Here is a 27,009-nt window from a genome sequence, read left to right on the forward strand (position 1 = left end):
GAAATCGGAAGGAGAGATGAACCATGAGAGACTATGGACTCTGAGAAACAAACAGGGTTTTAGAGGGGAGCCGTGGGGGGATGGGCTAGCCTGGTGATGGGTATTAAGGAGGGCACATATTGCATGGAGCACTGGGTGTTATATGAAAACAATGGATTGTGGATCACCACATCAAAAACTAATGATGTATTGTATGGTGACTAACATAACATAATAAAATTTAAAAAAAAAAAGAAAGAAAAAACCGTACTGAACAAGCAGCCATTGAGTTAACAAGTGAAAGGGTACGTGTGTGTGTGTGTGTGTGTGTGTGTGTGTGCGCGCTGGGCACTAAAGGCAACGTGTTTGCCTAGAGACTACGCAAGTGCCGCTGAGGAGTGAGCCGGAGGGAAAGGGGTTTATGTGTGCCCACTCCAAGCAGAAGAATCCCAAAGAGAAAGGCAAGGGATGTAGCAGTAGGGGTGGGGGGACATCTTAAATATATTAGGAATGAAAGTAGAAAAATATCTCTTCCATTTAAATATAGGCAAGCCTCAGTAACTCAGCCTAATGAGAGGAAAGTCAGTCTGAATCATGGAATATTTTTTAATGCATTTTTATTACTTTCAAGCACTGGACATGGTAGTAATTCAGCCTAGACTAACAGCATCATACAGCACCTCGGGGAAGGAGCTTTAAGAATCATTGGTAATTAGCATATCAATTATTTGTATGTAAGTGGATGTGCACAAAGTGCACAAAAAGTTTATTCTCCTAAGTAGGACAAACATTCCCCAGTGCAATCCTGTTTACACTATTAATTTGCTTAGCCAGCCCTTTTTGTGCCAAGATAGATGTATGTAAGACATGCTTATTTCCTCAGGGAAGAATGAATCGCTTCCCTGTGTTTAGTCCAGTAACTAAGAAGCGGAGCGCCACTTGATTGGTTTGGGATTTCCAGGATATGGAGTTTTGAATTTGCATACAGACTAGAGAGATTTCATATGGAGAAGATCTGGCGGCCATTGCCAGAGACCCAGTTTCCCCATCTGGATTTCATTGAAGTGATCTGGATTTCATCAAGCAACAGGACACTGATCCTAAATGATCCACCAGACACTCCAACATAGGCATGTTTAAAATACATCCTGCCCCAGAAAAATAACTGTTAAAATATGATGAGTTGGAGTTATTCTATGTGCAGTGCTTAAAAGTCATAAAAACGCATTTCTTTTTAAGTCCCACAAAAACCATGCAATATCAAGTTAATGATGAAAATCAATCCCCAAACTCTTTCTTACACACCTCATTGTGTGACGGCATTGCAGAAATTTCCAGTCATCTGGGAAATGATATTTTATTTTGATGAGCTGCACCAGGTGCTAACTATATGGCAGGATTTTGTCTTTGAATCTTAGGGAGGCCCTCCTTAGTAAAGAAGAGTGAGGGAAAAGCTAGGGGCATGTTTATTGTTAACAAATCATTATTTTCTACCTAAGTTTGAAAATCAGAGCAGTCGAATTGAAAAAGAAGTGTCACGTACATAGGGAAGGTAAAAAATATGATTAGGAAATGAGAAACAGAGATACGGGCCTATATTTCTACCTGTACGTATTAAACTACGCTCTAGGTAAATTGTAAAGTCTGCAAGGCTTTGCATAAGCACCAGCAGTAAATATACACACAAATGTTGCAACTACAGTTTGGAATGATTCCAGCTCTCTCCTTTCCCCCAAGGGCATCACTATCCAGGGTCTGCAAAGGCCAAATAGCTGTTTGGCTTCCAATCTGATTTTTTGCCCAAGAAATCAGAGAAGTCAGTTTCAATTTTAATAATATATTCTCCCAACCTCTATCTAACAGAAAGGCATTTGTGTTTCTGCCCCTTCTTAAAGGGAATTTTGTGTTTGGTGAAAGGTAGTAGATTGGCAGCACTGGAAAAGGAATTACTATATTCCCAGAACAGGTATAACCGGGCAGTGACACTATGAAATTGCTCTCTGCCTTTGGGGAACATTAGAGTACTATTTGGGAAGTCACTGCTATGGTGCGCTGTGTTGAACTCCACAGTATCATAGTGGGCTGAAAAAATTAGCATAGCACTCAAAGGGCCTGACTTCAGGCCATTCATTTACTCATTCAGCATTAGGGAGCGCTTATAATGGGCCTGGTGCTGGGAGAAGACTTTTGTAAATGTTCTATCGTTTAATCCTCACAACAACCCTGGGATGGAGAAAATACTCTTTTTCGTTTTACAGAGAAGGAAACTGAGGTTCAGAGAAGTGAAGTGATTTGTCCAAGTTGCTGTTGCAAGCACTTTGAGCCCAAGTGCAGTGTTCTCCCTGAACCCTGTGCTGTGGAGGCCGCATAGAGGATGGATGAGACCTATACCCAAATAATGTGACATAGAGCTGAATGCAGTCTATGCTATGTGAGTGGTCTTGGTGGTTACAGAGCAGTGACATGTCCTACCTGAAAGGAAATAAAGAGCTGATTCGTATACATCTAGCCTTAGGATTCATATTCTTTAAGTCTTCTTCCATTTCGGTTTTGTTTGAGTTTTTTGTTTATTTGTTCCAGCTTAGCTCTCCAAACCAGCCTGCCTCTTCCCCCTGCCCAATAATACACACTCTGTTTGCTAGGGCCTCTGGCCTTTCAGAATAAGAGGAGCTAAAGAGCACTAGGGTTGAGTGAAAAGAGCACTGGATTCGATTTAGAATTAGTGTTCTAATTCTAACTCTGATGATTCACTCTGGGCCACTGGTAAGGTCCTTTAATTCTGAATGACTCACTTTCTCCTGTGAGAATGAGAATGGTTTATTTCAAAGAGGTAAAGAGATTAAGTAATAATAAAGTAAAAATAGTGCACAGCCCTTTCTGTTGCCAAGATGACATATAATTGATGAGTAGAATTACTACAAGGCATGTAATAAAGAAAGAAATGCCAATTAGAATTCATGTTTCTATATAATAGACTCAGCAGTGAGAGAAGAGATGCCCATGTAAAATGTTAAGAAACTGCGTCTTGAAAATTAAAACAGCCAAAGGGATGTAAGGATTGATTGTTTGTTGGGGGTAGTAGTTAGGGGTTTCGGGGCTTGAGGTTTGTTTTATTTTGTGACTTCGGGTTTTTTGTTTTGTTTGTTTGTACTAAAGATGTTAATGAAACCAGCACAGCTTGTCTGATGCTAAAAGCAGAAAGAGAAACTTAATAGGGAATTAGATGTCTTCTGGATATGGCCAAGGGGTACCCATGGCCCCAAACAAAATGACACATCATCCTCATTGCAGGGAGCCCCCCACCCCAATTCTCTGCATCCCTGAACCATTTGTAAAAAATATTCAGGAATCACTGAGGCATTTACCATATGCTGCATCCCCTGGCAGGTTGAGTTTTTGCAGAATGAGTCAGCAGTACCTGAGTTGAGATAGGATTGAGGGAATTTAGAGAAAACATGCCTGTGAAAAGTTGAAGAGCTCCCATTTGGGACTTGATTAGTGATACTTTGGGTCCTTAACACAGTCCCTCTCTGAGTCCCATCCAATGCAATCGATTTAAAATTTATATTATAGAAAAGGTTTCACTGCTGGCAATAACTTTGCTCAGGCTGATTTTGGGAGTGAACAGCATTAGTAACAAATACTTCTCTCTTCTCTCCCTCTGCATTCTACCCTTTTTGGTTTTTCAACTTTGAATTCCTCCTTTTTAAATCTTTCTTGAGGAAGTCTCTAGAGGATGCTGAGAGTGCTTGTTGGAAAACATAAAGATGATAAGACTGGTCTAGGCTGGTTTGCAAGTTAGAAAGTCAGGAGATGTGGGCGCCTGGGTGGCTCAGTCGGTTAAGCATCTGCCTTCGGCTCTGGTCATGGTCCCGGGGTCCTGGGATTGAGTCCCGCATCGGGCTTCCTGCTCGGCAGGAAGCCTGCTTCTCCCTCTCCCACTCCCCTTGCTTGTGTTCCCTCTCTCGCTGTGTCTCTCTCTGTCAAATAAATAAAATCTTTAAAAAAATAAAAAAAAAGTCAGGAGATGAGCCTGCCCCATCAGAGGTCTGGCTAGAATGACAAATTTGGGTTACATGATCCTACCATCAGCATTGATTACGGGTAACTGTAACACCATCTCTCTGGCATCCCATTGCCCCGAGTTGAATCTTTTAGGACTTTAAGTATTTAAAAACAAACAAACCAAACCAAACCAGGTTCTGCCCCTGGTATTTAGAGGTAAAGTGGCACAAGTGAATGACCTCAAGGGCACACCATTGACAACTGTGGTCTACCCTGATAGACTAAGAGAAAGGAGGATAACTCTACAGTTTGGTTCTTGGGCTTTTCCTTTTATCTGAAAACGTCATTAATGTCATCACCCCTGGCTTTTATCCTCCTCAGGCACCCACAGCCTTCCTCAAATCAATGCCTGTAGAAACAACTGCCACAGCTCCTCTTCCTCATTTACATAGCCTTGTCTGAAAACCAGACTGCCAAATACTGAAGGATTAGGTTTCTCATCAAGAAACTGCTTTTCAAATGAATATCATTTGTGTTTTAGGGAAGTTACTAATGTAGTGTAATGAGATGCCTGTCCGTCCTCCCCACCCCTCCCACCCCGCCTCCTTTCTGGGGAAGAGATTTTAGACTTTTCCAAAACCTAAAATTAATGATTTGCAGGGTAGCAAACAGTACTGTTAACAGTGGTTAGGGAAACTTTCCCCAAAGCAATCTAGAGTGATAGTTTATTCATTTAGTCACTTAATGATTATTTATTGAATGCCTACTATGTATAAGGTATTGATTCTACCTGCAAGGAAGTTAATGGAAATTTTGACATTATAGATACATAAAGGAATATACATATGTATTCATAATCAAACAGTTAAATAAAATAAAACGTAGGAAGTCATAAGAACCGTCAAAAATAAAATGCTATTGCTACTCAAAGGGAGAAAATACTTCAGAAAAAGACTTAATTGAGGAGGTAACATTTGATCTGGGCTCTAAAGGTAGCTAATTATCTTTACAAAGTGTGAATATGTATGTGTTTATGAAATCTGGGTCAAATTTAAATAGATTATAGGGAGGGAAGGATTTTCTACACAGAAGATACAGAAAGATCAAAGTCAGGAGAGGCTGAGCTATGTACAAAGAACATTGGTTTAGTTTGGCTGGACTGTAAACTGCACGAGAGGGACAAGTTGCAAAGAAGATTGGAAAAGTGGGTGGGACTCACATCATGAAAGAGCTGGAATTCTTAGCTATGAAAATTTGTACCATATTCTGTAAGCATTTGGGGAGCTGCTGAAGATTTTAGAATGAGGGAATAATATGATCAGAGCTTGCTCAGCAAGATTAACACTCAACAAAATAATAATGCTGTGGCTGCTGCTGCTGTTATACAGAATAATGTGTGTGAAGTGGCTGGCACAAGTACCTGATGGGTAGCAGCTCAGTAAGTCATGGAAGCAGGTACACTGTAGTAGTTTAGAGCATGGACTCTGGTGCCAGGATGCCTGGGTTCAAACCCCAGCTCTGTCACTTAATAGCTGCATATCTTGCACAGATTTCTTAACCCTTCTGTGCTGCTGTTTCCCCATCTATAAAACAGAATTAAAAACAATACCTATCTAATAAATTGTTAAGAGAGTCAAATGAGCTAATACATATAAAGTGCATAGAACAGTGCTATGTTTCGACTAAAGTGCTCAGTAAATGTGAGCTGCTATTATTATCAGTGTTTATCCATGAAGGAGATGGAATGTGAGCTAGCCTTTAAAGAGTAAATATGATATACATGTGTAGAAAGGTGATTTGCAGGCACACGGAAGTTTATGACAAAAAGCATACTTTCTGGGCAAGGTGACTGAGGTAAACCATGGACGGTTTAGTTTGCCTACAGAATAATATGGGCTAAGGGGTTATTGGAAAATAAGATAAAAAGGTAGGCTGGAATCAGATCATGAAGGACTTTAAATTTTAGGCTAAGAATTTTAAGCATTGTCTAAAGACAATACAGGGATGTTGAAGGGTTTTGTGTAAGGAGGTGACTTGATCAAAACAACCCCTAAGGAAAATTAATCTGATGGTAGTTAGAGTGTGTGCATGATGGATTGGAGAGGTAAGAGACTTGAGACAGGAAAATTAATTAGGAAGCTATTGATGTAATCCACAAAGGAGGTCATAAGTGTTAGTACCGCCGTGGGAGTGGAGAAGAAGGAATGGGAGAGAGATTGGTGCAAGACTGGTAACTGAAGAGGAGCAGGGAGGAATCACAAAGAGCCTCAGGGTTTTGAACATAGGTGACTGAAAGGATGGGGTATCATTAGCAGAGACAAGGAATAGAGAAGGAGGTAAGATGACAGGTGCGGCAGTCAAAATGGAGCTGTAAATCACAGCTGACATTGTAGAGATTGCCAAGCTGATCCTAAAATTTATATGAAAATTCAACCCAGAATGGTTACAACAATCTTGAAAAGGAAGAACAAGGCTGGAAGACTTAAACTTCCCAACTTCAAAACTTACTAAAAAGCTACTGTAATCAAGACAGTGTGGTGCTGGCATGAGGTTAGACATATAGAGTAGCGGAATGTAGTTCAGAGTCGAGAAATCTATACAGTCAATGTTACCCATTTGGATTTTACCCAAAGAGTGCCAAGACAATCAAATGGGGAAGAAGAGCCTTTTCAATAAATGGTGCTGGGACAACTGGATATCAACATGCAAAAGAATGAATCTAGACCTTTACCTCACACCATATACAAAACTTATGTCCAAATAGTCTGAATGATAGAAATAAAACTACAAAATTCTTAGAAGAAAACGTGGATGTAAATATTCATGACCTTGAATTAGAAAATGTTCTCTTAGATATAATACCCAAAAGCACAAGTAACCAAAGAAAAAATAGATAAACTGGATTTCATCAAAATGAAAAAACTCTTGTGCTTCAAAGGACACTACCAAGAAAATGAAAGACAACCCATAGAATGGGAGAAAAATTCTGCAAATCACGTATCTGATAAGAGACTTGTATTTAGAATATACAAATACTTACAATTCAATATTAAGAAGACAAATGGCCTGATTTAAAAATGAACAAAGGGGGCGCCTGGGTGGCTCAGTTGTTAAGCGTCTGCCTTCGGCTCAGGTCATGATCCCAGGGTCCTGGGATCGAGCCCCACATCAGACGCCCTGCTCAGTGAGGAGTCTGCTTCTCCCTCTCCCACTCCCCCTGCTTGTGTTCCCTCTCTCACTGTGTCTCTCTCTGTCAGATAAATAAATAAAATCTTCTAAAAAAATAAATAATAAATAAAAATGAGCAAAGGACTTGCATAGGCATTGCTCTAAAGAAGATATACGAATGGCCAAAAAGAACATGGAAAGATAATCAACATCATTAGTCATTAGTGAAATACAAATCAAAACCACCATGAGATACTACTTTACACCTACTAAGTTGGCTATAATCAAACAAAACAGAAAATAACAAGTATTGGTGAAGATGTAGAAGAATTGGAACCCTCATACATTGCTGATGTGAATGTGAACTGGTGCCACCACTGTGGAAAACAAAGTTCCTATAAATGAGGCAAACTAAACTGTTCATGGTTCACCTTGGTAACCTTGCCCAGAATGTATGCTCTTTGTCATAAACTTCCTTGTGCCTGCAAGTCACCTTTCTACACATAGAGTTACCATATGACCCAGAAATTCTACTCTGAGGTATGGAGCCAAGAAAAATGAAAACCTGTCTACACAAAAACTTACACACAAATGCCCATAGCAGCACTTTTCTTTTTTTCTTTTAAAGATTTTATTTATTTATTTGAGAGAGAGAAAGAGAATGACAGAGAGAGAGCATGAGAGGGGAGAGGTCAGAGGGAGAAGCAGACTACCCGCTGAGCAGGGAGCCCAATGTGGGGCTCGATCCTGGGGCTCCATGATCATGACCTGAGCTGAAGGCAGACGCTTAACGACTGAGCCACCCAGGCGCCCATAGCAGCATTTTTCTTATTAGCCAAAAAAGTAGAAATAACCCAGATGTCCATCAGCTGATGAATGGATAAAGAAAATTTGGTATTTACAGACAAGGGAATGTAATTTGGTCATAAAAAGGAATAATGCACTGATATATGCTATAACACAGATGAACTGTGAACATATTATACTAGATGAAAGAAGCCAGTTACAAACCACATATTATATAATTCCATTTATATGAACGGTCAAAATCAGACAAATCCATAGAAACAGAAAGTAGATTAGTGGTTGCCAGGGCCTAGGGATTGAAGAATGGTAGGAATGGGTAGTAACAGCTAATGGGTACAGAGTTTCTTTCGGGGGTGGTGAAAATGTTCTGAAATTCATTGTGGTAATGGTTGCACAACTCTGTGTATATACTAAAAGCTGTCAAATTGTACACTTTAAATAGGGGAATTGTATGTTATGTGAACATCAATAAAGTTGCTTTTTTAAAAAGGTTTAAAAATATTTTTAATGGAGCTGTAGCCACTGATGACCAACAGCAGATTTGGGAGTAGAATCAACTGTCAGTTGCTTCTGAGAAGTTAAAAAAGATAATGAAGAAAAGGTTTGGGGTCTCATAACCCAGAGGTCTCTTTCCCTTCAAGAGAGAAACAGAACAGTAAGATCAGAAACTGGATTGCACGAAGGTTGTATAGGTGGCCTGTAAGTGGGTAAATTTGGCAGTGCAGAGAAGGGGAGGAGGAGATAGACAACTTATAACCTAAAGGAACAGAATTAGTGGGAAGGCAGAGGCTAAAGATATAAGAAAGAGCTCATTGGTGATACATGGCCCTTAGAGCAATAGGGAAGAGGATCCAATGCCTAGTGGTAAAATTAGCCTCAAGGAAAAGGAGGAATATGAGGGAAGACATTGTCGGGTAAAGAAAAGAGGTAGAGGGGTGCCTCAGTGACTCGGTCGTTAAGCGTCTGCCTTTGGCTCGGGTCATGATCCCAGGGTCCTGGGATCGAGCCCCGCATCGGGCTCCCTGCTCAGAGGAAAGCCTGCTTCTTCCTCTCCCTCTCCCTCTCCCTCTCCCTCTCCCCCTACTTGTGTTCCCTCTCTCTCTGTCTCTCTCTCTGTCAAATAAATAAATAAAATCTTTAAAAAAAAAATGAGAATAGAAAGAAACAGCAATTTTCATCATAACAATATATACAAAATATTTTAAAAAAAGAAAAGAGGTAGAGGAAGGCAATATTAAGAAATAATCTAGAAAGATACACATCAAACTGTCTGCCTCATACTTGACTGAGCTGGTTGAAGCTATGTGTAATGAATCAGCAGTCACCTCTGGAGAGGGAGTGGGGATGGAGAGAGATTTTTCACTTTTATTTGATAGACTTTTGGGGTTTTTTATTTTTATTTTTTTAAAGATTTTATTTATTCATTTGAGAGAGCACAAGCAGGGGGAGCTACAGAGGGAGAGGGAGAAGCAGGCTCCCTGGTGAGCAGGGAGCCCGATGCAGGGCTCTATCCCAGGACCCCGGGACCATGACTGGAGCCGAAGGCAGATGTTTAACTGTCTGAGCCACCCAGGCGGCCCTTTGATAGACTTTTATATTTATTTGATTTTTTTAGCATCAAGAATGTACACTTGGGATGCCTGGGTGGCTCAGTCAGTTAAGTTTCTGCCTTCAGCTCCAGTCATGGTCCCGGGGTCCTGGGATCGAGCCCTGTATCGGGCTCCCTGCTCGACGGCGAGTCTGCTTCTCCCTCTGCCTGCAGCTTCCCCTGCTTGTGCTCTCTCTCTCTCCCTCTGACAAATAAATAAATAAAATCTTAAAAAAAAAGAATGTACACTCATTGTATTTATATTTTTAAAAAAATAGACTAGGTGCTGCAAGAAATGTAATTGTTTATGAACAAGAGGTGAAGCAAATTATTGCCATGCTGCACAGAGGAAGTGGCACCTATCGATCACTCAATAAATGTTTATAGAATTTGTTGAATTGGAGTCGTAAGCATAAACTATAGAGGAAGCAATTGGCTTAACTTCTCAGTTTTCTCCAGCAGAACAGAGCAGAAAATACTGACAGAGTGGTTTATCCCAGGGCTTAAGGATTGACAAGGCAAAAACGACAAAGGTGTGAGGGAATTAAGTATGCTAATTAGAGTTTTTGAAATGACTAATCATATTCTCCAAAATGAGTAGTGAAGCAAATGAGGTCAAAGGATAAACTGGTGGACTTTGAAAATAGGAGGAAGACAAGGAAATGGGAGTTAAAATGAGAATGAAGAACAAGTTCAACAGAAAGATAAAAAATTGTACACAGAAAAAGCAGTTCAGAGTTCAGGGTGTTAGAAGTAGAGCATTTACAAGCACTTCCTTAGCAGGCCCCAAAGCATGGCTATGCCTAGAGATAACAGTGATGTGCATGTGGACATCACTGTTGTTCAAAAGGTGAAGAAACTGTGATTTCAGAGAATCAGAAAGGTAACAGGGGGAAGGGGCAGGTCTCTTCAATACAGTAAACCCGGGGCGCCTGGGTGGCTCAGTCGGTTAGGTGTCTGCTTTCGGCTTGGGTCGTGATCCTAGGGTCCTGGGATCGAGCCCCACGTCGGGCTCCTTGCTCAGCGGGGAGCCTGCTTCTCCCTCTCCCTCTGCTGCTCCCCCTGCTTGTGCTCTCTCTCTGTGTCAAATAAATAAATAAATAATCTTTCTAAAAAAGATTCAGTAAACCCTTTGCCCAACGTAGTGCCTGGTATACAGTAGGCTTTTATGTAACATTTTTTTTGAATGAGTGGATGGATATTATAGCACTGATCACAGTTACTTGTTTTCCTATCTTCTTTCCCTATTGTGCAATATGCTCCTTGGGGCTTATTTCTGTATCTCTAGTGCCCAGCATAGGTAAGAAGAGGTGCTTGAATCAAGATGTGAGTAAGCAAATGAATAGTGAACTACAAAGAAAAATGACAGGGAAAGGGAGAGACAGAAAAACTTGTGAACCAGGTGCTAAAGTCCTTAAGGGTGGTGAAAGAGTACCTTGTAGTAGGTCTCTAGCTAGGAACTTTGCTACTGTTTGAGTAGTATAAGCAAATGACATTGACTCAAAAGAGGCGAGATTGATGAGAGGGAAGAACACCGGATTTGGAAGTTGCAATAGGAGAAGGAATATTTCAGTTTCTCTTTCCCCCTCCTGTGAATTCTGGAGGAATTGGCACAGTGTGTTTTCTACTCTGTCCGCCCCCAACCCCCACCCAGTCTGTCACCTAGCCCTCTCATTTTTTTCCAACTATATCTTACTTTGCTTCCTGATGCTCTTGTGCTTAGAATGCTTCAGTACCCTTTTTGCCAACCCCTCTGCCTCCAGACTTTCTCTCTTTGGCCTTCCATGCAACAGCAAAAATCAGAGTTCCTAAGCATCATTTTTCAGCAACATCAGTCCTTATACTTCTCCAGTGACTCCCGTTGTTCTGTCAAACCAAATGGAAACTTTCAGTCTTTAAGAGTGTCCACCATGTAGCCCTCACATGGAAGATGTCCTCACTTGCAGTGGCCTTGATGTTTACACTGTGTACAAAATACCTTACCTTTTCCAAAGCTTCTAATTTACCCTTTTCTCTAGCCATCCAGAGCCCTCTTCATCAGAATTCCCTGGGGACTCGTTTTCTCTTCCTGGCTATCATTCAAACAGCTGTCCCAGAAACACCTGCCTTCCTTTATCCTTTTCCCTGTCCTAGTACAAAACACTCATGAATGTTTTATATATATGCTTTTCTTGTGTGTCAGTATGTGCTGCCCTATCAGTTCTACCCTAGAAGTATCCCCCAGATCCATCTCTTCTTCCTTTGCCTTGCTGCCACTGGCCTGGATGGGTGCAAATGCCCCCTGATAACCTTCAGTATATCCTATGCTATAGCCAGAGTATCTTTTCAAAATGGAAATCTGATCATTCCCCCAACACACGTACATGCATGGAAACACACAGACACACATAATGTTTGAGATGTTCCATACTCTTGAAGTAAAAGTCCCCACTCATTAGCCTGCCTGGCATATCTGGCCCCATGTGTCCTAACCCTCTTTTACTTCACTAGCCTCCCTCCCACCACTGCCTGTTTCAAGCCATCATGCTTTTGTATGTACAGTTCCTTCTCTGAACCTTGCCTCCTACCAGTAACCCTCAGAACCATTCCTGCTGCCAACTCCACTATCTTCACCCCACATGCCTGTAAACTTTTCCTATTCTTTCTTTTTTACTTTTTATTTTGAGATAATTATAGATTCAAAGAAGGTTGCAAAGAAATGTACAAGAAAGTCCCAGCCTCCTCCAATGTGGACATCCTGCACAATTATAATTCAACATCAAATTAAGAAGTTGGCATTGGTACAATTCATAGAGCTTACTCAGTTTTCACCAATTATGCATGCACTCATTGTGTGTGTGTTTGTGTGTGGCTCTATGAGATTTTTATCACATGTGTAGCTTTGCATAACCACAACCACCACCACAATCAAGATACAGAACTGTACCATCATCACAAGGCTGTCTCATAGTACTATTTTATAGCCACACCCATCCCTAACTACTGGCAACCTCCAATCTGTTCTCCATCCCTCAAATTGTTATTTAACAAATGGTGTATAATGGAATCATGCAGTATAGATTTTGTATTGGTCTTATTCACCCAGCATAATTCCTTTGAAAGCCATCCAAGTTTTTTTTTTTTTCATTTATCAATAGCTTGTTTCTTTTTATTGATAAACACTATTCCAGTGGTATGGATATACCACAGTTTGTTTAACCATTCACTTATTGAAGTACATCTGAGTGGCTTCCAGTTTGGATTGTTACAAATAAAGCTGCTGTGAATATTTGTGTACAAGTTCCTATATAAAAATAAGTCTTAATTTCTCTGGTATAAATGCCCAAGAAGGCGATTGCTGGGTCATATGGTAAGTCTATTTTTAATTTTGATGGGAACTGCCAAACTATTTTCCAAAGTGGCTATACCATTTTGCATTCCCACCCACAAGCTATGTGTGGTGTAGTTTCTCCACATCCTCACTAGCAATTGATGTTATCACTATTTTTTCATGTTAGCCATTTTAATAGGTGGTTCACTGTAGTTCTTATCTTTTAAGACCTAAGTCAAAAGTTACCTCTGTAGAGCCTTTTCTAACATCTTCTAGAAAAGTCAGTTAGTCCCTTCTCTGTGCCATCTCTGATACTTCATTTATTATTGTATTTTAATTACTGATTAACATAGTATGAGCCTTCCCCTCTGTTCTGAGCCACATGAATATAAGAGCTGTGTCATATTCATCTTTGTTCCTGCAGCATCTTGTACAGTTAGATGCTGGACACACAGAGGGCACTCAGTAAATAGGTGCAAAATGAGGGAAAGAATGAATGAGGAAACATTAGTCTTTCTTGCCTCCCCTTTCTTCCTGTTAAGCTATAAACCTCTACAGAACAGAAATCATGCCTTCTTCTGTGTCTCCTGATAGCAGCTAATAGGGTGCCCTGTACATGTAGATGCTCAATAAATGTTAGCTAACTATTCAGGTGGCTTATCTTCCCTCTGCATCAGGAGATAAGCACATGAAAGAGAGAATAGACTTGAGTATTTCTCTATTAAGGATCATATGCCATAAGTTTTATAATATTCTTATAATTTCCACAGTCACACAATATTTGTCTGCATAGATGAGAAATCAAAACAAAACAGTCTTTTGAGTCAAAGAATACCTCTGTAGCTGAGCACTTTTCAATAGTTTCAATACCCCGGTTACATATGAATTTGGGAGAATAACATTTTATATCCCTTGAATTCTTTTTGCAGTTTTCGGAGGATCTGGAATTTTTCTGTTTTTGCTGCACTGGTATAATTTGACATGTTGATTATGAAGGGGTCATTAACCCCAACATTTTTTATCACTTTCTGAGTCTGCATTTTCTCAACTCTGAAGTATGTTAATTTGCACTTGTTTATATGTCTCTGTAAGAGTTACTCAGGCCCATGAGGACTGGTATATGTTTTGTCTGGAAACTAGATTGTAAGCCCCTTGAGAGGAGGGACCTTATAACTCCTAAGAATGTATTCTGGACAGTGTCATTGTTCAATTAATGATAATACTAGAAGCCTGACTAAGGTCATCTGTCACATTGACAACTTCCTTAGAAGTTAGATGCTTCTAACTGTCAGGGAAAAAAAAAGCTGTTACATTGATTTAATAGCACTGTATGATTCTACCCAAAATTATCCTTATTATTGCACTACAACTTATTCTTTAGGGTGCTTTCATATTTATAATTTTGGATCAATGGTTATCGTTTCCTACTCTATAAGACTCTGGTTACATATGATTTAGGGAGGGCTACATTTCATAACCCAGAAGTCCTTTAGCATAATAGAAAGTAAGCTGGTAACATCTATGCTTTCAAAGCATGTTAATTCTCTTCAGCAATTTCCATTGATAACTAGATAATAAACTCCAAGTATGTTGACAATCTTAAATCATCAGAACTGTTCAGTGTATATGTCTTACTTTCCCAGATTGTAAAATGGAGTAAATATGTATACTCTGTCCTGTGGCTGTTGAAGTTAAGTGAATATGAATATTTAAAGGAAGTTTGTGTTCTAAAGCATAAGGGTAAACTTGGTCCTTGGTAAGGTGAAAGTGGAGGGAATGTTTTTCCTGATTCGGGTTTTTTAAGGTATAATTTACATACAGTCTGATTCACCCTTTTTAGATGAAAAGTTTGATGACTTTGACAAGTTGGGTCTTTTTTTCCTTCACTATTTGCTGACTCAACTATACCTCCAACTGCCCCCCCACCACCACCACCCCTAGACCAAACTGATCTATCTTTTTCTGACATTTTCTATCCTTTCTCTTTTCTACAGTGTACTAAAGGAGGTATACATAGCCTTTAATCCCAAAGCAGTGGTCTTACAGCTGGGAGCTGATACGATTGCTGGGGATCCCATGTGCTCCTTTAACATGACTCCAGTGGGAATTGGCAAATGTCTTAAGTACATCCTTCAATGGCAGTTGGCAACACTCATTTTGGGAGGAGGTGAGTACAAAGGAAGGTCACCAGGAGAATTTGCTGACCTTCTTCCACGTTTTGTCCATTGACACTGAGGAAAACTTGGCTTTCTTAGATTGGATAATACCAACCTGCCTGTGATCCAGAAGGCTGAGTCAAAGAACTCTGCCCCCTTCACAATTCAGCATAAGGAAGTACTGTGACACACTTCTCCTCAGCTTGGCATGTGCATTGACTCCTTGGCACTCTGAAGTCTCAGTTTCACTTCCTGAAGCAAAGGTCCTTTGGTTAAAGGTGCCATCAGATCTTATTAAGAATAGCAGATACTAACCTCACTGGACCTCAATCCATCTTCTCTCAATATAGTTTTTGACTCTCAGTTCTAATAATCATCTTCTGGAAACGTACCACTAACATTCTAAGTCTACTCATATATAAGTAGTAAATACATGAATTAATTAAATATCTAAGCTGAATTCAAGAATGACTTCTCCCCCTAACCCCCACCAAAAGAAGCGTGGATTTGTTACAATAAAGCAAAATTGAGAGATCTAGAGTCTCTTGGGCATCCTTGCCTTCAGTGTGTACTGACATTTTGTATGACTTAACCAACATAAAGCTGGGTCTATTCAATAGAAGCATTTACACATTTGCGAAAGGTACTTTTTACAACCTCAACTACCTTTGAAGATTCCTTGCTAAGAATCTTCTGACTATCCATCTGGCACAATCTTTATTTCACTGGGTGAATGGATTGGTGTGTTAAAATAACATGGTCAAGCAGATTGAGCTTAAAATGCATGTATTATGGAACAGCTAATAGTTTGTTGTTTTGTCATCCTGTTGTAAAAACCAAATTAGAGGAGGCTGTGGGAAGGCCTTATGAAAATGAGTGAGCATTCAACACAAATACACAAGCCTGGTCCTTTGGCAGCCTCAAATCCTAGAGGGATCAAAATTACAGGTGCTTACAAGAGGCAACATCTTATGAAAAGCTGGCAAAACATCTATTAACTTCAACTCAGGGAAAAGATAAAATTGATAAGTATTGTATGACATATTACTTTCCTTGACAGCACTAAGGATGCTGATGATGATACAGGTACAACTAAGGGGAAGAAAAAAGCCCTTTCCACAACATACATCTGCACAAATTCAACTTTTGTTTGTGGCTACTGCCTTTACTTGGCATTTTCAAAGTCTCTTTGCTTTCTCAACCCAAAGTTTTGGCTTTTGGATATATAACTCTTCTTATGCAGTATGTGTATTCCTGAAAATTCCTGTATGTAAATGGAATTTTTGCAAATCAAATCATATTGTATATGTACCAGAGAGAGCTTACTACTTAAAATCTAGAGTGAATCTTTTTGAAATCAAATAATCATACCCAATAAGTTGATCTTCTAAATTCAGATTTTTCACATCAGGAGTGTTTAAAGTAATAAGTGTACTATTTCACTTAAATTCTCAATCCCCAGTAACACATAGACAACCAGTGGAGATGGCCATGTCCCCAAGCTTCATTGGACCCCACTGAGGCCTAAAAGACATTCCAAAATCCCCAGTATCCCTGACCTTTCAAGGAGAAAGGCTTTCAAGGCTTGAGAGAAAGGTGACCATATATCCCAATTTATACATGTTATCCCAGTGTTCCCTTTTACTGTTAAAATATACCATTTGGACAGTAAATTATATGGTTACCCTACCTAAAATAGACCAGCTTCTATTTCCCTCAGGCTGCACTGAGGTTAGGAAATCAGTCCATTTCATCCTCACACTCTTGGAATTTAGCTAAAGGCCAATGTTCTAATGCTTGCATGGCAGAACACATCTATTCAGTGCAAAAATATGCTGATTATTAGCCAGTATAATATGGCTGCTGGGTGACTGTGACAGAACCTGACGAGATGGGTCAGAGCGTCCATCAACAGTCCCCTCCTCATCTCATTCTCTTTGATCTCTGTCACTAGGCCTGTGTTTTGTGGAGAAAAGGAAAATGCTGATAATTGAAAGAAGGAAGTCTATGTCTGTCAGCATTTTCCATTTCTCTTTCCTGGGTGTTTCTAGGGCTATATCTGCCAGTGGCTTTAACATACAAATTACATCCAGCAGCCGTTTTATAGAATTGTTGCAAAATTCATCACAGAAACCTTGACGTTGAGTAGGTTGCCCCAAGAGATCCGGGTTCCAGGGATCTCAATCTTGCTGATGACTTGATGAAATGGAGGAGCTTGGAATCCTCGGATACATATTTGTTCAGAGATGAGGGCCTCTTTAATCTTTGCAGGCCTTAGACTTCCTAGTTCCACACTATGCATGGTCTGACTAGTCCACTAAAGTCCGTCTACTAGGTGGTTCAAAAACATCATAAAGGGATGTTTAGGTGAAATTCTGCAAGTTGGAGTTGTCTTTTTAGCCCTTTTATTAAAACATTTTTCTCTCCTTCCTTACCCTCCTTCCCTCTCCTGCTGTTTTGTGACTGTTCTTTCCTAACTTCACAATTCTTGATGGAGACAGGAGGCTATAACCTTGCCAACACGGCTCGATGCTGGACATACTTGACCGGGGTCATCCTAGGGAAAACACTATCCTCTGAGATCCCAGATCATGAGGTAAGTAAGGCTCTGACAAGTCCTCTCTTCTTTAAGGGGAAGAGCTGAGTCATTCCACCTAATCAAAATCACGTCCTCACCACTCAATACCGTTTTGTTGAGAGACACTCCAATAACAATAACACACTGTCTTGGCAGAATAGTGGACTCTTGTTCCAAAATATCCAAGACCTTCTGCCTTTTTTTACAAGAGATCTCAAAGGCCAACTAACTTTAATTTCTCAATTAATTACAGAGACTGTGGGAAGGGGTCACCTGTTCACACAAAGAACTCTTTGGAATATGTGCATATTTTCATCCCCTAGTCTCAAAACAGAAGGAGCAATTTTTAAAATGTATAAGCTGGGTTCTTGTCTATCTTTAAAAAGTCCCATAGGTGGTATGTCACACCTATGTTCTTTGGGGTTAGTCCTGGTCTTTCAGTTTTCTTTGACTAATGTAAAATTTAAGAAACACAGAATCACCACAAAGATGTGTCTGGTGTTTTTCCAGCAATTAGTGGCGCACAGAGGTTGGGGGAAGACCATCTAAAATGTGAAACTTCATTTGAACTTTTGCCATTTTCTCTAGTCAGATGAGATGGGCTATACACTTTCTGAAGCAAAGATGTCTCTTTTAGCTTTCTCAAAACAGGTTAACAGAAAGCTGTCTGAGCCCAGTGAGTGTGCTGATTATCCCTTATGTGAAGGTGTACCCCTTCTCTTCCCACCCATCCCCACACCTGGCAGGAAGCATGTCATCACAGATCAAGATGTATAGTTGTAGGGCTTAGATTGATTGTGTGGCTTGTAACAAAACCAATGTGCGAACCAGTACCCGTAGCCCCACTTTCTCAAGCCATTCCCCGTAGAGATGGTACTTTGGGTATGTTTTGATTCCTGCCACATGCAGGATCTGTACACTTGGGAGCATTATTCTTTTTAAAGTTACTATTAGTTTTTTAAAAATTAGAAACAACTTAAACTAATTCCCTTCCAATTTTCTTCTAAACACAAATGAGGTATAATATGTATCTCTGAAAAACCACTCAGTGTGTCTAGAATACAAAAAGAAGGCATGCTATAATTTGAGACAGTTTGCTGGTGTCAGGGTTAATAGAAGTCTCTTTTCTTGACTTACCTTTGTTCAGTATTTGGAAGCTTTATGAAATATAAAGATAAGCAAACAAATTACATTTGTGAGCAAATGTAATCGCTGTTATTGCTGTGGGACTATCTCCGATTGCATTGTAATTTAAAGCATTGAGACTTTAAAAACTGATCAAGTTATGTCAAAAAGGAGTTTTAAACTGTAGGGGCTTGAATTGAAAATGAGTGTTCTGTTCCTAGGAAACAATGCAAATCCATAGATTCATCTGTCTTAAAAGGTTGATAAAATTTTAATAAAGATGAATACTGCCTCTGGTACCTGGAGAAGCTATGTGCCTGAATAGATAGGGTTTTGGCCTTATACATAGACATGTCCTCTTTATGCTGACATATTCTGCCAGATTAAATAATATACAATGTATGCAAATTGCCTAGCACAGTTCTTGGCACATAATAGGCACTTTTGAAATGCAAGTTTTCTCCTTCCCCTTTGCATGCTCCCAGCAACTCCTTATACCCAGACATTTATGACTTTGTCGCTCATAAATATGTCCAAACCCTTTTTGAATCCCTTCTGTCATATCCTTCTGGTATAAGAGATGTGAGTCATCCAAGAAGGAACAAAGAAGAAAATTGAAATGACAGTCTTCCATGTACAATAAGATAACATTTTAATGAAAATTGCCAAAAATAGACTGCACAGTGTGAAGGCATATATAAGTTTTGTGCCACAATACACAGTTGCACACAAATATCCTTGTGGTTCTCTGTAATCAGATCAACAAATGGTGCATCAAAAAATATTTACTGAGCACCCATTGTGTGGCAGGCACCATGCTGGGTGTCTTGGAAGATGCAAAGACACTAAGACCTCATCTTGTCTCTTACCTCAAGCAGCCTGGGAAGGAGGCTGGTATAAGTTCTAGGGAGACAAGTAGATACACAAATAATTATATTACAGAGCAGAGTAAGAACTACAAGATAGTAGGAACAATGATTGTGGAGATGTGCATCAAATATGAAAGGGATACAAAGGAGTGTACAAAATACCCTGCCTTCCAGGAGCTGAAAATATAATTGAGAAATCTAGTCAATGAAAAGGTCAAGATAGTGCAGCAGTCAGCTACAGTCTGGCTGACCCCCTCACTGTCTTCACTTTCAGTCTTGGGCTTGTGTTCTTCTGTGTCCTAGGATAATAATCTTCCTCCTCCAAATGTTCTTTCCCCATCTGTCTCTTGTCTTCCTAGGTGCAGCTTCAAGCCCTGTGCCTTTAAAAATCCCTTGCCTAAGTATACCAAGGCCCTTTGAGCTCTTCCTTCACATTCATTTATTCCTCCATTCATTTAACAAGTATTCATGGGGACCCTATTACTTGCCAGGCCCTATTCAAACTTGAATTCAGAGCTACAAAGACTAGCAAGTAAACCCAGTGCCCTCAAAAATTTCACCATCTAATAAAGGCGACAGACCAATGTGCCCAAATCCAGGACAGTTGAGGAGAATAGAAGAAATGTTTCACCAAGACTTTGAACTGAATCTTGGAGGTTGATTGGGAGTTTGCCAGGTGAAGAAGAGCGAAAGACATTCTAGGCAAAGGGAACAAGGATTGGAAAAGACCTGGTGCCTCATGGGATGAGGGAGAAGTTTGATATGTAGTAGAACAGAATTTATGAGGGAAAGTGGGAAGAATTAAGGCTTGAATGGAAATTGGAGCCAGATTATGAAGAGACTTGAACGCTGCACTAAAGAGTTTATTTATACTTTTTTTTCTGTGAAAACAGATGAGCTTTGGTTTTTAGAAAGCTTATTCAATAGCATATGGAAGATGGATTGCAAAAGGGAGAGACTTGAGAAAGGCAAACCTGTAAAGAGGTTCAAGTACACTCCTATAACATAGTCTATACCATTCATTTGGTCATCTGTGTTTTGGTTGTCTGTATTCCCCCTCAGTGCTTAGCACAGTGTTAGCTACCGACCTTGTTGGTGTTCATTCATTGAATGAACAACTTAATAAATGAGTGTTTGAATAATAAGCATCTCAACATTCACATTGGAAAACTCTTTTTAAGATGGAAGAATTGGAAGCCTTTTGCTGGAAAAGCTTCCAGTAGCAACTACCCATCCTTTGCAAGAAGTACCAGGTATCCCAGCTGTAGGAAACAGATGTGTCCATGGGAAAACACTAGATTGCCAATTGAGGGAAGGGAGTTGAGAAGACAAGCCCAGCACAAATATTATAAGTCATTAGTGGTGAGATTTCAATCATAGTGCTCATGAGATATAAAACCAGTGATGTCATAAAGCCAGTGATCAGGGAGTTAGTCCCAGCTCAGGAATTGGGGAGCCGGGCATGGAATAAAGAAGCAATCCCATCTGGAAGAAGAGTTGGGCCCAGCTTGGAAAGCTGAGAGGAAGGAAACCTGCCCATATGCCTGGCTCAGGTATCTCTACCATAGAGAAAGCCCAAAGGTGGCATGAAGTCCCATACAAAGACCAGTACATGGCTAATTTAGCAAATCACCCACTCTGTATAATAAAGTTTATGGACTATCATATATAAGAATGTTCTGTAATCCAGTAATACTATTTGGATCCTATGATCCAGGATAGAGTATGGCAGTTATGTTATATAATGTATGCATATATACATATATATATATGTATGTACAGACATATTAGGTATATGTATATATCTGAATCAGATAGATTTACTAACAAAATTTAGTGAATGAAAAATATTTACTTAACCAGACCACTTTTGATGGACTGGTTGGATAAACTATGCCTGACTCATATGAGGGAATATATGTAGCCATTGAAAAGAATCAAGTAGATTTATATACAAGAGTGTTACTGATGTAAAACAGTCTTGCAGTGCATCTGTGGATTGCACTGAATCTATAGATCGATTTGGGGAGGAATAACATCTTAACGATATTTAATCTTTCAATCCATGAATTTGCTATATCTCTCCATTTTCTTAGGTCTTTAATTTCAAATTTTCATTTATACTTTTCAGTGAACACCTCTTGCACAAATTCTGTTATATTTATCCCTAAGTATTTCATGATTTTGATGTTATTATAAATGATATTTTTAAATTTCAGTTTCTAATTGTTTGTTGCTAGAATATAGAAACCCAATTGATTTTATACTGATCTTGAATAATGTATCATTGCTAAACTCATTAGCTCTAGTAGCTTTTTGTAGATTCATTAGCATGTTTCATGTATACAAACATGTCATCTATGAATAAAGAAAGTTTTACTTATTCCTTTACAATCTTCATGACTTTTATTTCTTTTTCTTGCCTTATTACACTGGTTGGGACCTCCAATTTGATGTTAAATAGAAGTGGTTAGAGCAAACATCCTTGTCTTGTTCCTGATCATAGGGGGAAGCACTTAATCTTTTACTGTGAAGTGTGATGTTAGCTGTAGGTTTTTTCATAAATGTTCTTTATTAAGTTGAAGAAGATCCCTTCTGTTCCTAATTTACTGAGAAGTTTTCTCACAAATGAGTGTTAAATTTTGTCAAATGCTTTTTTCCCCATCTATTGGAATGATCATATGGTGTCCTCTTATTCTGTCAATACAGTAAATTGCATTAATTGTTGCCTTTTTAAATGTTAAACAAACCTTGCATTGCTGGAATAAACCCTAGTTGGTCACGGTATATTCTTTTTATATATTGCTGGATTCAGTTTCCTGAAATTTTCTCAAGGATTTTTTGTGTCAGTGTTGATGAGGGATGTTGACCTGCTGTTTTCTTGTAATGTCTTTGTCTGGTTTTGATATCAAGGCAATGCTGATCTTATAAAATGACTTGGGAAGTGCCCCCACCTCCTCTCTTTTTCTGAAAGAGTTTATGTAAAATCGATACTATGTCTTACTTAAGTGTTTGATAGAATTCACCAGTGAAGACATTTGAGCCTGAAGTTTTCTTTGTGGGAAGGTTTTTAATTATGAATTCTATTTCTTTAATAGTTACATAACTTCAGATTTTCTATTTCTTCTGGCTTCCATGTTGATAATTTGTCTTTGAGGAATTTGCCCATTCGCTTATAATATTATTTTATTATTGTTTGAATGTCTGTAGAAGCTGTAGTGATAGCCCTCTTTCATTCCTAGTATTGCTAATTTCTTTCTGTTTTTTCTGATCATTTTATCTTGTGGCTTATCAGTTTTATTGAATTGTATTTTTTTCAAAGAACTGGCTTTTAGTTTCATTGACTTTATTTTTCTCTTTTCTATTTTATTATTTCTGCTCATATCTTTGTTATTTCCTTCCTTCTACTTACTTTGTATTGATTATTAATACTTCTAGTTCTTCTTCTAGTCTCTTATGATAGAAACATAGTTTATTGATTTTAAACCTTTCTTCTTTTCTAATACAAGCATTTTATTCTATAAATATTCATCTAAGTACTGCTTTAGCTGCATCCCACAGATTTTGATGTTTCCATTTTCAGTTGCTTCAAAGTATTTTCTAATTTTCTTCTTTAACTGATGAGTTATTTAGAAGCATGGGTTTTTAAAAATTAATTTCCAAATATTTTAGGATTTTCCAGATGTCTTTCTATTTACATTCATTTTAATTCTGTTGTGCTCAGAGAACATACTTTGCATGATTTCAGTCATTTTATATTTATTGGAATTTGTTTTACAGCCCAGCATATGATCTATCCTGATGAATGCTTTATGTGCAATTTGCAAAGAATGTGTATTTTCCTGTTATTGGACAGCATTTTTTATCATTGTCAATTAGGTCAGGTTAGTTGAGAGTGTTGTTTATATCTTCTATATCCCTACGGATTTTGTCTGCTTGTTCTGTCAGTTACCAAGAAAGTTGAAATCTCCAACCATGATTTTGGATTTGGCTATTTTTCCTTTCACTGATGTTGATTTGGGCTTCATGTATTTTTGAAGCTTTGTTATTAGATGTATACACATTTAGGGTTGTTATATCTTCTTGATGAATTGACCCCTCTATTATTATGAAATATTGCTCTTTATCTCTGGTAATATTCTTTGTTCTGAAGTCTACTTTGTCTGATTTCAATATTGTCACATCTGTGACAATTTGATTATTATTTGAGTGGTGTGATTATTATGATTATTATTTGTGTGGATATCTTTATCTGTTCCTTTATTTTTAACCTATTTGTGTTTTCATATTTAAATTGAATTTCTTATAGATCACATATAGTTGGGTCATGATTTTTTATCTAGTCTGGTCTGACAATCTCTGCCTTTTGGTTGGTGTGCCTACATCACTTATGTTTACATAAATTATTTATATGTTTAGGTTTAAGTCCATTTTCCTATTTGTTTTCTATTTGTCCCATCTATTCCTTGTGTCTTTCTATTTTCCTGACTTTTTTTGAATTAAATGAATATTTTTAAGTCCATTTGTCTCTTTTATTTGCTTATTATCTGTAACTGTTTTGATTTTTTGTGGTTCCTCTGGGGTTCACAGTATGCATTTCTAACTTACCATATTTTACCTTCAAATAGTATTACACTACTTCATGTACAATATAGCACCCTTATTACAGTGTTCTTCCATTTTTCCCCTTTCCTTCCCTTGTGCTATTGTAGTCCTATATTTTACTTTTGCATATGTTATAAACCCCATGGTACATTGTTATTGTTTTGCTTTAAACAGTCAATATATTTCTAAAATTTTAAAACATTTATTAATTTACTTAAAATAAGAATAATAAACCCAGTACACATTAGCACAAATAACATGTTGTGATTTTTAAAAAATAACTCTATTTTTCAAAACAAAAAAAAATGTCATGAGAAGAATGTCATTGCTATACATTTTTGCAGATCTCTATAATGTCTGGCTTAATAAATGACAGCTTACTTCTCATACCAGCCTCTACAATGTGTTATGATGTTTTTGTTAAAGTACATGAAGAAAATCCAGCTTCACATAGATATGTAGTTGGAAAAGGGAGGAGTATTTTATTAACCTTTACAGATAACTGTGGATATGCTTCTTTGATACTACATAAAAACTCTACAAATGGTAGTTTCTTAAAGGTTAATGCTGTATGGAATCTGAAACTGTTATCAGTGAAATTTTCATATACTGTTCCATTAAAATTCATTAGTCATCTTGTACTTTGAATAGATATTTGACCCATCTTGTACATATTGATTACTTGGAAAATATTGGTTCACCAAATTATGTGAATATTACAAATGCTGAAACAGCTTTTGCACTATCAAAAATCACATTGATATCAGCACTAATCTCATTGGAACAAAGCTTAAGTTTGGGAAAACTGTCAAGCTTACAATGGCAGAATGAAGTTTTCCAATATTTTAATTTTCACTCAAAAATGTAAATACCATTATTGGCAACAAATTATGTCAGTTGTTTACCCTAAAAGCTCACCTCATTTTTGAGAAGTATCTGCCAAATACCCAAGTATTGAATCATGGTTTTTCCATCAGTTGTTCTTTCAAGCAAACATGGTGTTCCTGAGAAGTGGCTAGTTAAGCCACAACCTAATTATGGGTGTCGTTTTTTTTTTCAATACAATCACCATAATGTAGTTTATAACAGAAGCACTTTTTCATAACTGCTATTTTGTCACACAGAATATTAAACCCAGGATCAAGATTTAATAATTTTTAGTGCTTCACCAAGGACATTCTTAAGTGAAACTGAATTTTTAATGTGATTACATGGCAGTATAAAGAATACAATAGCTACTGGTATACTTTGGTGCTAACTGCCTTAATTTATATCATGATGCCTGCAGTTTTATCTACCCTTGTTTTTGTACCTTCATGCAAATATAAACAAAGTTGCTCCAGGAGGAACCATGAGATTCAAACAAGTTATTCAGCACTTTCAATATTTCAATGCCACTTATGTTTGTTGTCAACCATTCACAAAGAAAAAAGTCTTCTTCAAAGATTTAGTTAGTGCTGATACCACATGACTAAAAGCAAAACAGCAAGTCCAGACACATCTGTAGACTTGTCTATAAGGTGAAAGTACAATCATGCAAATAAGAATTAAGTCTTCATGTTTAGAGCTAAATGTTTAAATAAACAAGTTACTGTGCCATTGAAAAGAGGCACTACCATGAGTTATTTTAGTAACTTTCCATTCAGTAGGCATTGAGCAATGTCAACTGTTCAGGGCTTTATTGATCTCTAGACTATTGTGTGCATTGCCCCAGTCCATGCAGTGCAATAACTTATGCATAAGATGCTTCAGTGACTTTTTCTTGTTTGAAAAGCTCTAACCAAACAACTTTTGGGTTTTAATAAACTCATCATGTCTACACTTAAAATACTCAACTTCTCTCCCTTTAACTATGAATGAATGGTCTGAAAATGATGCCACAACTTAAATAGCAAATTATTCTGAAACTATATAAAATGACCTGTGCCTAAGACACTGTAAATTAATTACATATATAAAGGTAATTTTAATCATATTTTCATTTCGTGCTTACAATTTCACCATGTCTTTGAAGTAAATGTCTTCCTACCATGAGTCAGAGCCCTCCCTGATACTTCAGTTTCATCTTTTTCAGCTTCTTTAAACATAGATGTTACAGCTCTGGTTTGAGAAAGCAAGCCTTCTAAGCTCACTTTATTAAGCCAACAATCCATATTCTTGTTATATTTCTATCTAGGTAGAAGCTCGTTTATTATCTAAACAATAATAAAGTTATAGAGATTATAGCGGGCATAACTAAGGATACTTTTTTCATGTCCCTCTTGTGGTTGTGGAGTACAGGTACTGGTCATGGTGCCGGCACTTCAGAGGAGAGAACTGAAAAGCTCAAAGGAAGGGTTGGAAGAGAAGATCCAGAACCTGACCAGGCAACAGGTCTCATAGTAGGGGAACCTGTTGTATGGGCCCCAGCAGGGGGCGCAGGGAGGCTAGACAGCTACTCATACGAGCCAAAGGATCTAATGTTCAGGCTAGAATGTCCCAGCTATGAGCAGCTCTGGACCATATCCCCTATCCGCCCACCTGGGCTGTGCCACCTTTTGGCTGGACTTGCTGCACTTACTCTGCCACCTGGCTGACAGCCTGCCTCACTCCTCCATGGCCTTCAGTGGCATTCCTTTGCAGTCAGCACATATACAGCCACCACTGGACGTGCTGCTCCCAACATGGCCCTAGATTATCAGTTAAAGAAATTAAAAGATGAGTAAGGAAATATTTTTTTACATTTACCCATATATTTATCCTTTCCAACATTTTTCAATCCTTTGTGTAGATCCAGGTTTCCATCTGGTAAGAGCTACATTTTGCCTAAGAACTTCAGT

The 27,009-nt window shown here is 38.4% G+C and overlaps 1 protein-coding gene across 3 annotated transcripts in view; it reads left to right on the top strand.

The window, feature by feature from the left end:
* The window catches only part of HDAC8 (histone deacetylase 8), a 212,805-nt gene that overhangs the window by 74,419 nt on the left and 111,377 nt on the right, over positions 1-27,009 (top strand). For 2 of the 3 annotated variants that reach the window (XM_032399146.1, XM_032399149.1), the window contains 2 exons: positions 14,852-15,024; positions 17,515-17,609. In XM_032399146.1, coding sequence (XP_032255037.1) covers positions 14,852-15,024; positions 17,515-17,609 — 268 coding nt within the window. Of the gene's footprint in view, positions 1-14,851; positions 15,025-17,514; positions 17,610-19,944; positions 22,641-27,009 lie in introns of those variants that run through there. The other variant, XM_032399148.1, reaches the window with a different exon arrangement.

Source organism: Phoca vitulina, unplaced genomic scaffold (genome assembly GCF_004348235.1).
Source record: "Phoca vitulina isolate PV1807 unplaced genomic scaffold, GSC_HSeal_1.0 scaffold131, whole genome shotgun sequence".
Lineage (NCBI taxonomy): Eukaryota > Metazoa > Chordata > Mammalia > Carnivora > Phocidae > Phoca > Phoca vitulina.